General features: G+C 35.2%; 1 protein-coding gene across 3 annotated transcripts in view; it reads right to left on the bottom strand.

The window, feature by feature from the left end:
- Positions 1-538: 538 nt before the first annotated feature.
- LOC140340208 (C4b-binding protein alpha chain-like) overlaps positions 539-12693 on the bottom strand; it is a 57315-nt gene continuing 45160 nt past the window's right edge. The window contains exons 14-17 of one of the 3 annotated variants that reach the window (XR_011922626.1): positions 11939-11971; positions 7997-8075; positions 7000-7054; positions 539-3419 (exon numbers count right to left, since the gene is read on the bottom strand). Coding sequence is in view for 2 of the 3 variants with exons in the window: in XM_072425259.1 (XP_072281360.1) it covers positions 4843-4903; positions 7997-8075; positions 11939-11971 (173 nt within the window). In the remaining variant the exon portion in view is untranslated. Of the gene's footprint in view, positions 3420-4807; positions 4904-6999; positions 7055-7996; positions 8076-11938; positions 11972-12693 lie in introns of all 3 variants that reach the window. The other 2 variants (XM_072425259.1, XM_072425268.1) reach the window with 2 other exon arrangements.

The following is a 12693-nucleotide window of genomic DNA, read 5'->3' as shown; positions in this document are numbered from 1 at the left end:
TTGGAGTTACGGGCTGTCCTGAAGTTTATGTTTCTCCAGGGAAAGGAAGGACACTTCTCCCCCAGTGTTTGGGACATATCAGTGTGAATGTCCTTTGCTGATTTTCCCTGGAGAAACAAAAACTTCATGACGGCCCCTAACTCCAACGATGTGAAACTTGCTTGCAATGGTTTCAACAGAACAGCATGTGTAAGAGTGGCAACTTTTGTATTACTCGAACAGTGTAAAAACAACAAACAAATGTACCATTTTTGTTATATTTCCATGTTGTTATTGCTACTACCAAAAGACCTTTTCTGTCATGTGGACACGCGTGGCATGTTGAAAACAGTTTTTAGGGAATATCTAAGCATGTGTATTACATATGCTTCACATATACTGCGAGCTGAATTGTTCATAATGCGTTTCAAAAGAGAAGGTTGATAAAAAAAAAGAAAAAAAAGAAAAAAAAAAGAAAAAACATAATATTTACATTTTTGTCATTTGGGAGACTTTTTTTTTTATATACCTGCTTCTATAGTATACTGAAAAAGAAACATTTTATAAGTTTCAAAGGCTTTTATTGGCAAATACATACAATTTTTTGCAACAAGTCAATATTTACAGAACTGAACCTTCTTTTTAACTTCTCTGGCGTGTTGATCTCTGGCATGCTGATATTAGCTACAGTGACAAATTCTGACTGATAGTGATCTATTCTTGAATTGTCAGTGCTTGGAGCTGATTATTGTTTGTGAGCTACAGATCGTGAGGGGAACCGATGTCTTAACAACTACACTGCTTTGCTTTTAACAACAGGTCTGCTTCCTGTCAGCACACTAGCTGAGAATAGCAGAACAGTGCAAGAGCTGGTGTGCAGACAGATGACGGAGTTGCAGAGAATGGCAGAAAAGTGTAAGCCTTACATACATTGCTGTTATTTTCAGCTATCACACTGCCGTTAGCTGCAGAGCAGTGTAAGGAGGGCCACCAGCGCTCCCGCCTCCTGTAATCTGCGGCCCCCAACTCACTGGCCACGGACTGGCACCAGTCCGCAGCTTGGGGGTTTGGAACCTCTGCTGTAAAGGATGAGTGCACATATGTCCCTTGCTGTTTTAAGTGCACGCCAGATAATCTGGAGCTAAAACCAACAACAATATGCAAAAAGCCTCAACATTGTTTAAGGGAATTTCTGTAAAATCACTTTGTTACAGCACATTTTATTTTATCAGGACATATTTCCACTTTTAGCAGTGGCGTAAATATGTATATTATCTCAGTAGAAAGGAAATTAAATATTTGATAAAGATAGCCTTTTTTGCAATAGTTTGCACCATGGTAACAATTACATCAGGTTAATGGTAAAATGGATTTATTTTTTTGCATACTTCATATGCAACAGGTATTTAAATCAGAAATAAACAACACTAAACAAATAAAAATTAAAAACAGAACATCTTGAACTGTTCCTTTTCTGCTTAAAGTTAGTTCAATAATATGCAATGTGATTTAATGTTTGTTCGGTACTAATTTATTAGAAACTGACCTATTGCAGATTATGACTGAACAAAAAGCTAAATGGTTGTTTATCCTCTAAAGCAGCGGTCGCTAACCTTTTCGGTCCCACGGACCACTAATGTTGCCGGCTCCCAATCTTGCATGCGCGGGGAGCCGGGTGTCACGCAAATGGGGAAGAAACCTCCCCCAGAGTGACGTCATTATGATTTAACCCCGCACACTCTCCCGTCACAGATCTAAGCCTGCAATGGAAGAGTGGGCGGGTCGTGTCCAGGGACACAGCCCGCCCACTTCCCCAGAGCACTGGGGAGTACTGGGGACGGGCGTCCCCCCCAGTGGGGTCCTACCCCTGACCCTGGTCGGGGGTGCACCGGCCAGAGTTGCGGACCACCGGTTGGCAACCACTGCTCTAAAGCGGCACATCTTTCCACAGCTTGTTACGGCCTTACATTTTTTTAAAGATTGCTGCTTATTTACACATAAAGCTCTTATTAAAATTTTTTTACTAAAGCTCTTAATAAAATTTACATTTGTGACACAAAGTAAAATTATATTAAAAAAAAAAAAAAAAAACCACTAAATCGATAAAGTGGAAAAGACAGGTTAATTTAAAACTCAAAAAAGCAGCTTTACACAAATAAAGGCCTTCACATAGACCCAGCAACAGAGCTTTCTGTTCCTGGTACATAAATACATTCTTTTTAAACACAAATGGTCAACATTTTTTATTTTTCTAAATAATGTATGAACTATATTGCTCTTTAGGAAAAATGGTAATCTAAAAGCTAAAGATCATCTGTAACTGCAACAGTAGCTATGACATTTTAGTATGTAGAAAAATACATAGTGTCCAGTGAGATACAACATTTTTCCATTTTAAAGCCCATAAAGAGGGGACCAAATATGTAATCAACCTGCTTACATTTTCACAACCTCCATGTCTGCTACTTAGGGCTGCACATGTGGATACCACTAAACAAGCAGTATGAAATGTCAAAGATAGTCTGTATAATTGTTTCTAATGTGGCATAGTGAAAACTAGTTGCTTTAAAACTACATTTTTTATGTGGTATTGAGGAATGGAGTATGGGGTACCTGCGGCAGATACCCCAATGCAATACCTGTATAATTAAAATATAACTTTACCTTGATGGTAGGGAAAAGGCAGTGGTAGTCCATAGCTAATATTTGAGAAGGCACGTTCGGACTAGCAAAATCTTCATCCCTGACCATCAAAGGCTCTCCCTCTTGTATGCTTCCCATACACAACTGAGGGTCATAAGGCTGTGGTGACCAGATCTCTATATGAAGATAAATTAGAGAAGTGGACCAGTTAATTTTTTTTGTACAGATACAGTTATCCTTTAAAGGAAACCAGTTTGAATGTGTATAACCTGACCCAAACCAGACCCAGATTAGAAAAAACACTGGTGTTTTCAAGGAAGCCAGGCAATCAAGTTTGATGTTAAAGAGATGTGTTCTACCCTAGAACTATCATGCTCACGCTCTGTAATATTTTTGTATTACAAAATACATCCTTACATAACTAATCAAAAAAATAAGTAAAATAAATTAAAAAGGTTAACATGTACCTTCATTTACAGCTTAGATATGCAGAGGGGTGCTATCTACATACACGGCTCCATTCAAATGTCACAAGTTGTTGTTTTAACAGAAACAAAATATGGTGCAAGCCCATCTTTATGTGAGCAAGGCAGTTCAAACAGTAAGGTCCTACAAAATAGATTCTGTGTCCACATTATACATAGTCATAATCAAGTATATGGAAAATGCTGAGCTCAGTGCATAGACAATGTTTTTGGTGTGTAATCAGACATATCAGAAATTTGCTTCTGCTCTTCAGGTAGATTTAAGCTTTGCAATGACTATACTGTACATCCGGAATATCAGGTTGGAGCTTCCTAAAACAAAGTAGTAACAAATTATTAGCAATATTGTACACAAGTTTTAGGAAAGGCCAAAGGAGGCCAAAGAACAGTGAAGAATTAATTAAGAATAAGAACATACAGGAATGAAGAAATAAAAAGAATAAAAGAAGTTAATATCAAATGTAATTCATGGATACTTCAATCAAGCCCACAAGGACAAATTATTGTATGAATTTATTGAATCCAAGCTTATCCAAAGTATTTAAAATCAAAACATATGCATGCTCAACTCTTGTGGTCTTCAATCTCATATCCAGAATTGAACATAATAATCCACACAAACACATGTTTTAAATGATAATGAACAGCACATTGTAATACCAAACACTGAATTTCTGTTAATGTACGCAAGCATAGATGTGGTTAAATACTGTAGTTAGTTGAACTTATAGCAGTGACAGACAGCAATGAACGATCCCTGTCTGTTTTTAAATGGTTTAATGGTTTGACAGAAACAACCCATCACCCGGAGATTTTGGTCAAGGCAGAGCTGTACAGAAAAAACTTTTGGAGAAAATAACCAATTATGTTCATATAATATTCTACCAAAATTATTCAATATTCATTAAATAAATTATAATATGATGTTTCTATATATTAAACATATTTATTTTCAATTAATAAAAGGGATAACCAATCCAAAACGGATAATGCAATTTTTCTTGCTAGTGGGAAGCACAGAAGGAAATGTAGCATTTCAGATTTCAATAAACATTACATTTTGGTAGAATGCAGCAACAAAGAACAATTAACATTTTAAAGGTGGAAGGAAGATCCCAAAAGATAAGAGATAAGGGGCAAATGCAGACAATCCAGAAGGAAATTAGAATTTGTAAATAGGTTTAACATCATCATGGAGTTGTATTTTCTGTACAGCCCTGGTACTTCCATTAATAATGCACCATACAACTAAAGCAAGCCCAACACCAAGTAAGTAAGAATTAAGCATTTCTTCTTTATCCTGCTTATAAAACAACATTTTTTGCTAATACTTCCTAGCAGCTCTGATTTCTTACTTTCCCAGTTGTACCCATTTTATATATTTTGTAGCTAGGAAGCATTCTATCAGTTATTGGAATTTCAATGTGATTTTCTGTTATTTCTTTCTAATACATTATACTTTCAAAAAACATTCAACCCAAAATTGGAAAATAGTTTTCATTTTAAACGGTTGGTGGCCATCGTAATGATGTAAACTGAGTTTGTTTCTGGTACTTCTATTTAGTCATTCAATGTTGCCAGTTTATGTTAGTATGCAAAACAGAAAACTGCACAGTATAACATAGTGACATTTTTGGAAAGGCGGTATTGACTGTACAACAATGTTAAACTTTTTTATGCATGTATAAGAATGGAAGTACCTTGTAAGCGTTGATTTTTAAATTATATATGTGATTCACAGCTCTGGCTCTACAGGGGTCGCATACTTGTCTGTCTTTACGTCACAATAATATACACTGGATAAAGAAGAAAGAAATCTACTGTTGGAGAAAAAATCCCCGCCAACAAATGTAAAAATAACAAATTTCTTTTTAAGGAGCCATTTATGCAAAAGAAAACAAGAAAATGATTAGTGTAAAAACTAGCTGTTGTGATCAAGTAATACCAATGGTAAATGGATGATAATTTTAGTACCATAGCATTTGACTGTTGGAATTAAAGTTTTAAAGCACAATTTAAGGGTATATTTGCAACAGAAATTATTATTTTAATTTGATCTCAGAAAGTATTTGAAGCTTTCATCTTAGTAATGTGGAAGCACACTTCCCTAGAGCAGTAGCCCTATTTTTTTCCCCCCAACAGCATGTGCCTTCATAGCTCATTTAAGTTAACAGTCCGGAAAAACATTTTGTGAAGAAGGCCCGGCAGAATGAAAGGATTTAAAACATTTGCTAGATAGCAAATTATTTTAAGAAATTCATTCTAGGTTTCTGAATCACCCAGAATCACCAAATGATTCTTTAAATAATTTGCTTTTATTATGTTTTCACTCCTGGACTAGATATGTTCCAGGTTTTCTGGTTCTCCCACGATAGTCTATTTTCTCCAGTCTTGGAGAGCTTTAATCAGTTCCATCTTTTTTTGAAATTAAGCAAATATGAACAAGAGTTTGTGCCATCATCATTTGCAGCAATGATAAAACACAACTTTATGGTGTATCCATTATTTTACTATACATTCTTACCCCACAGTCTACATTAACTCTGCTATGCATAGTCTAGCAAACATCAGTGCATTACTTTAAATTGATTTGTACAAATACAGGCAGGGAAAAAAACACCTATGTTGAATTGAAGAGATATTCATGTTCCTATATCCTGTGCTTCATTTTAAAGATTGGTAAATGAACAAAAGGCAGTTCAAAAATCACAACCAGGTCTAAATATTCCCAACACTCATATGTAGAATATTATTCTTATAGATTTGCTTGCCTCATGGTACACTTCTTGTAGGAAAGAATTATTACATTGTGTGCAACTTACTGGTCCTAAATAAACAAGCAGATAAATTGGAAAGCAATCTACTACCACCCCCCTTTTTAAAATGTATTTATCTTGCTATACATGTGATTTTTCAGCCTCCCAGCCATGTAATTATGTAATATTACATACATAATATGTAATTAACCATGTAATTTATTTATTACATACATAATAAATAAAATCAGCCTCTTTTACTGCAATCCCTCTATATGTCATACATTTACTGAAAAATGCATAAAAAAATCTTAGTTAATTGTGTCAAAAATGATCAACATATGCCACATAATTGGCTGAAAAGTGATCATAACTTACAAAAACAACCAGTTGCTGGTATGAGAAGTAAATGATAATTGCTATTTTCAGTCATAAAATTATTGTTGCATATGTGCATTCAGCATTAGAATGACCACAGATAAGTGGATTTGAATAAAATTGCAGGTTTAGCCCAGTGTAAAAATTACAATCTGACTGTAATATATCCTATAAACTGACCAATTCTATATAAATAAGGGGTACCTACTTCAGTCATTCATTTAATGTGTATCCAATCAGGTAGTTCTTGTACTGCCATATAGTCTGTGCTAGATTTAAATAATGGTTCTCATTTCTACAGTAAATTAGAATATGTCAATTGACTATTTTGGAAAAAATCCTTCCCAGGTCACAGAAGTTTTTTGACTAGCTGGAAAAAAATCATTAGGAGCATTAGTTTGCTGATTTCTAAAGGTTTTGATTATGAGCTACTCTTGCAAAAAAATTGTAATATTAGATAACAGAGGAGATATTAGCAGTGGGAGGGTGATCCTGCCATAATGTCTGATTAAGGTATTCCTTCTGAATGTCTTTTTTTGTTCTTCAGTACACTACTCGATTCAGTAGGGAACCCTGAACACAAAAAGGGGGACAACAACAGACTCCAGAAGGGAAACATTTGCAGTCAGAATAAATTTCAGAGTTTAGAAAAATCTACAAAATAGGTGTTGATTATTACAGTGATGAAAAAAAACATGCCCAGTCAGCAATGCCACACCAGCTAGAAATCTAAATAAAAGAAGAAGATTATATCCTACTTTCAATCACCAAGTGTACACAGTGTAGTTTTTAGATGATAACGGTGGATGTTATCTTCAGAAATAAATCATTAAGAAAGAAGACACATGTTACTTTTTTTACCATCACAGAAAAAAAAACCCAATAAAACATTTTGATACGTATATAATAGCAATAGAAAGCTGAACTGGTTTCCTACTGAGAAACTTATTGTGCCTGGGTATCTATGCTTCTTTGTATAGTGTGCAGTTGATTTACACAAGAGGTAATTTAGGATACCCTGTATAAGATACAACCAATACACTATATGCAAGTGAATTATTTATTAATAAATCCATAAACTTTGTGGGAACAGATCCATAAACTTTGTGGGAACAAAAGTCTACCTTTAACAACTGTCAATGTGGACCTACTTTGCCCATGCTAAGCAACAGATATACATACTTTTTCCCCTGCAGCTTTTTTTTGCACTTGCACTCTGCACTTTTTAGTCTCCATAAGTAAAAACAAATATATAAGGTACTTGCAGGTATGGAGGAGAGTGATACTCATTCCCCTTGGCATGTGGGGAAGGGTTCAGTTATGCCACATAACAGTAGTAAATAAGACCACTGCCCTGTGTAGGTTCAACTTTAAAATACACAGTTCACCTCTCAAAGAGTTCAACAGAGCAATAGTGGAGCAAGTGTATGCTGCTAAACCGTGGGGAAGTAAATCTGTTGCTTTGCATTCACATTATAATGAACTGCGATAGTGCATGCACATGCTTTATTTTCAACTGGCCTGAAAGCAGGATAAATACCTGCTCTTTTTATGTTTAAGTGTGCTATGGTAGAGTGCAGTAATATAACAGTAGTACAGTACAGTTACAGTAGTAATAGAGTTGTAATAGAGAAAGAGAAAAAAAAAAAAAGAAAGAATAAAGAGGAGAAAGAGAAAGAAAGATCTCTCATCTAATGCAATACTGAAAATATATCAATGTGACAAAAAAAAAAAAGAAGTTTGAAGTACCCTTACCCTCCTTTTTGCTTTTTCTTGAAATATCTGACCACCAGGATGAGAACGATCACAACTCCTAAAACTCCAAAAACGATGACTGAAAAGAATATAAAAATCTAAAGGCACATGTTTCATTGCAAGAACATGACAATTATATCAAACTGTAGAATAATAAAATATTTTGTTTTGACAGGATTTATGAATTTCTACATTACAGTATGTCTCCACAATACTTACATTTGAAGTAAGAAAATATTTACAGATATACTCATGTATAAACTGAGATCAACTATGCCCAGAAGGAGCAGCTCGAAACTTTGGGTTTCCATTAGGTCTTTACTGCCACAGTTGTAAAGACAGAAGGGGAAGTGTCTCCCGTTTTTTAAAAAAATGTTTAATTTTTAATATATCTACCCTTTTATATAAAGTAAAAGATATGATGCTAGGTCTGCTTTAAATAAAATTAAAAATAAACCCTCCCCATGGATGTATCCACTCACATTAACTTTACTGGCATTTCTGACAACTTGTTATCAGTGATTGCTGCATGTTGTGCCCTAGATTTATAATTCAGTAGTTTTCACAGTGTAGCACCAAATCAAATAAACACCTAGGGTTAACAATCTGTCTAGTCAGGAAGGGTAGCAGGGGCAACAGCAAGCCAACTCCAAGCCCTTACAAAAGGAAAGCTGAACAGGGCTGTAGAAGAGCAACAACATCGCAGCAGAACCAGTATTAGATTACTTCCGTTAGGCTACTAATGTGCATATTTATTTAAAAAAAAAAAAAACTATTAGAATCGGACTCCATAAGGATGGCATGTGAGTTATAAGTGATTTAGTGAAATATGTGCCTGGCACCATACAGCTTGATTGCTATTTGCCAGAGAACACCAGAATTGGCATATTCACCATTGGTATCCTGTGCTCTTTACAGGTTCATAGCAGGATCTCACTGGACAGTGACAGACATGAAATATTTGGAGACACTTTCTGGAGGTCACATCTTTCAACATGACCAGTTTGGTAGTGGATTAGTAATGGCCTGGGAGGGCATAGATAATAGAACTTTGAGAATTTCATCCCAGTAATTGCAGTCAAGCATCCTGCTTTGTGTGGCTAGAGAATGCAGCCAGTTCCTGGATGACAAGCATTGAAATCACTGACTGGTTCCCATGTTTCCCAGACCTGAATCCAACAGATACTCTCTGGGACGTTATGTATTGGTGCATTCAATGCCACAGTCCAGAAACTAACTGACATCCTGATCCAGGTCTGCGAGGAGTTCCCCCAGGCCACCATCTGCTATTTCATAAGAAGCATGCGCCCAGAAGTGAATACCAGCAAATGGGGGTCAAACACTACCGAGCCACAGAGTTGTGATGAAATTCACCCAAGTTCGATCATTGTATGCCTTTAGTTTATACATTATCAGTGTGATTTTGAATCCAGCCCTCAGTTGGTTAATAATTTTAGTTTCCAATTACCTTTTTAAGACCTTTTTAAACATTTTTTTAATTTAGATCTGGTTTGTGATATCAGTGTTCCCTTATTTTACATATATTTTTACAGTTCAGAACTATAACAAAACAATACATACAGGGACAGATTTGCAACTAGACACATGCCTGTGCCCGAGGCACCTGTGACTGCAAGGTTGTATGTTAAAGCAGACCGATCACCAAAATTTTTACTTGTAAATAACCCTTTTATATAAAGTACAAATTAGCTTGTTTTCCTTTAAATGTTTTTTCTTTTAAAAAAAGGGGAAGCCCTCCCTTTCTGTCTGTACCACTGTGGCAGTAAATGTCTGGATGTATGCACATTTCAAAAGGGTCAATACTAATCTAAATACTCCAGTTCTCAACCAAGGAATTTTTTTTAAGTGGGTAGAAAGAAATTGTAGGTGGGTGGTGGCCCCTGTATTGTGACCCAACTCAACAGTAACCACCCAAAAACAGCTGGGTGATTACTGAAAAGTTCTGGGTAGTGCGCCCGGCTAAAAGGGACTGGGAAGGACACGGAACTCCAGTGGCATGTTCTAGTTTCAAATCCAATAACCTGATACGATCAGAACTGTAATTTTTGAAAGAAAATTTAGTTTTAACCAATAAAATGTCACGTCGAGTCTGGTTACTAATACTATGCACCGATAACTGTTAAGACCACTGCTACAGAAAACAGGGGAAGAGAACAACAGATCAATAGTGACCAACAGTTAAACACAAAGGACACCTGGAAAGCAAAACTAAAAATATAAAAGAAACCCAAAAACTTTCAATCCAAAATTTTCACAGGGAACTATGTAAAAAGAACTGGATTGAAACAGACATGCTTATAAAATGATACTATAATAATGATCTATTGTTGCCTGACATCATAAGGTATGAACCAACAAAGCCTCTATGTTATATTTGTCCTTTGAGTCAGAAACAGAATTACATTTTATAAAGCATGCAAATCTATACCTGCAAAATAGGTATAACTAGTTGCCGTTCTAAGTGTGATTACTAATTAAGATCAACACTGCAATAAAGTAGGGTTTAACCAGAAGAAGCGTCCGACGTATGTATATGGAAGTATGGAATGCCTAGCCTGGAGGGTACATAAATTTAGGATAGATAGAGAGAAAATACAGGCTTTTATAGGCAGAACACTTTTTTGTAAAAATGAACTAGTGTTTAACATTTTAGGTAGACTAAAACTAGATATACAGTTAAGTTCATAAATATTTGGACAGGGACAACTTTTTTCTAATTTTGGTTCTGTACATTACCACAATTAATTTGAAATGAAACAACTCAGATGCAGTTGAACTGCAGACTTTCAGCTTTAATCCAGTGGGTTGAACAAAAAGATTGCATAAAAATGTGAGGAACTAATACCTTTTTTTACACAATCACTTAATTTCAGGGGCATCTGAGTTGTTTCATTTAAAATTAATTGTGGTAATGTACATAACCAAAATTAGAAAAAAGTTGTCTCAGTCCAAATGTTTATGGACCTAATCGTAGTCCCACTGCACTAGAACCTCTGCTAACACAGTACTTTTATGCTAGAATCCAGATCTGTGTTCAAACCATGTCACAAAAGACTGAGCAGACGTCAGCAAATTAGTATGTCTTGAATTTCTGACACATTTCGTCCAAAGGGGCTTCCTCAGGGGATTAAGAGGTGCTGGTGTCTGAAGATGATTATTCTCAGAGAACACAGTTAGTGACAAAAATTGAAGTTGACCAAGGTTCTTGGCGATTGAATAACTAGCTGGATAGTTTAGGTGTTTTGTGAACTGGCTGTAGTCAGCAATTATCTTGTTTGGTTGCAAATATATTTACAAGAATGATGTTGGTTAAGGGATCTATGAAGATTACACTAATGTAGGAGATCTTCACAACTAGTAATTGTGTTGATTATCTTGTTTTATACCCGTTAAATGTTACAGATATTGTCAGGGTATAAAGCCTTAGATCTGTTCTGGATACACTAGGGTAAGGATACCGTGTTTTCTCCACTGATTAACAGCGAGTATAGTATTGTATAAGTTGTATTCGTTGGTATATAGTGTAAAGAACGAGCCGACGGCAGCCAGTCAGAAAAGGCTTTTATCCTGCGCAGTGGGACTGTGTCTAGTTTTAGTCTACGGCAAAATTTTAAATAGTCACTTTTACAAAAAGTTTTCTTTAAAAGCCTGTCTTTTCTCTCTGTTCATCCCAAATTAATATCAACACTGCATCATATTAGGTAATAGCTACCCAATTTATGATAAGAGTTCTTTTACAGTATTTATCCTAATTACACAACAGCCTATATTGCTGGACACATAGAAGCTTATAAAAGAAAACAATGTTTTATTTGAATATCAATACACATTGAACAAGCTATACATCGTGCATCAGAAATGTCATCTTCCCATTACCTAAATGTGCATTAGGAAGCAAATGTAGTATGTAAAAGTACTTACGTATTATTACCCAAACAGCGAGGCCCTTTTCTTCTAAATAAAGCAGAATAAAAAATACTATAAATAACAATGTCATAAATTTAATTTATGGCAAGTAAAAAAAGCTAATGAAAATGGATTTAGTTTAGTTCTGAAAAAATGTATTTTAAAAGATATAATCTAAAGATATTTAAATGCATTTAATGTACAAATAAGTAAATGAAAATTTGTAAAAAGGCAATACAGAGGAGAAGGTTGCATGAATTTTGTAAAGGAGTAAAGGTATTTTTACCATTAATGTAGAATATGAAAAAACAGTTTAGCTGTATAATATCTTATCATTTAGAGTCAAAAGTAGAACAATAAATAATGAAAACAGGTTGGCTGGAGTACATGAATCCACTGATGAAATAACTGCAAGAAAGCATGGTAACATTTGTATCCAGTGAATAATTTCAACACTATTAGGGAGCAGAGAACTGTAATGGGTCATTAACATGTAAGTTTCCAGAACAAAAATGAACAGCTACGGTTTTTGTGTATAAAAATTTGGCATTATTGGAGCTGTGTGTGGATATTTTATCTGTGGATTCATGTACTCCAGCCAACTTGTTTTCACTATCAGTTTAAGAGGCTTCTGAGATTGTATTTATTGACAAGTACATTTGACATGCAACAGACTTCTGACTGTTGGAAATGGCTGTCTCCATTTCACCCAAATAAACTATGCCATGCTTAAAAAAACCCAAACAAGCTTCCTGAATCATAGCTAAAAG

The sequence above is a fragment of the Pyxicephalus adspersus genome, chromosome 1 (genome assembly GCF_032062135.1).
Source record: "Pyxicephalus adspersus chromosome 1, UCB_Pads_2.0, whole genome shotgun sequence".
In the NCBI taxonomy this organism is placed as follows: domain Eukaryota; kingdom Metazoa; phylum Chordata; class Amphibia; order Anura; family Pyxicephalidae; genus Pyxicephalus; species Pyxicephalus adspersus.
This window is presented reverse-complemented; position numbering and strand designations above follow the sequence as displayed.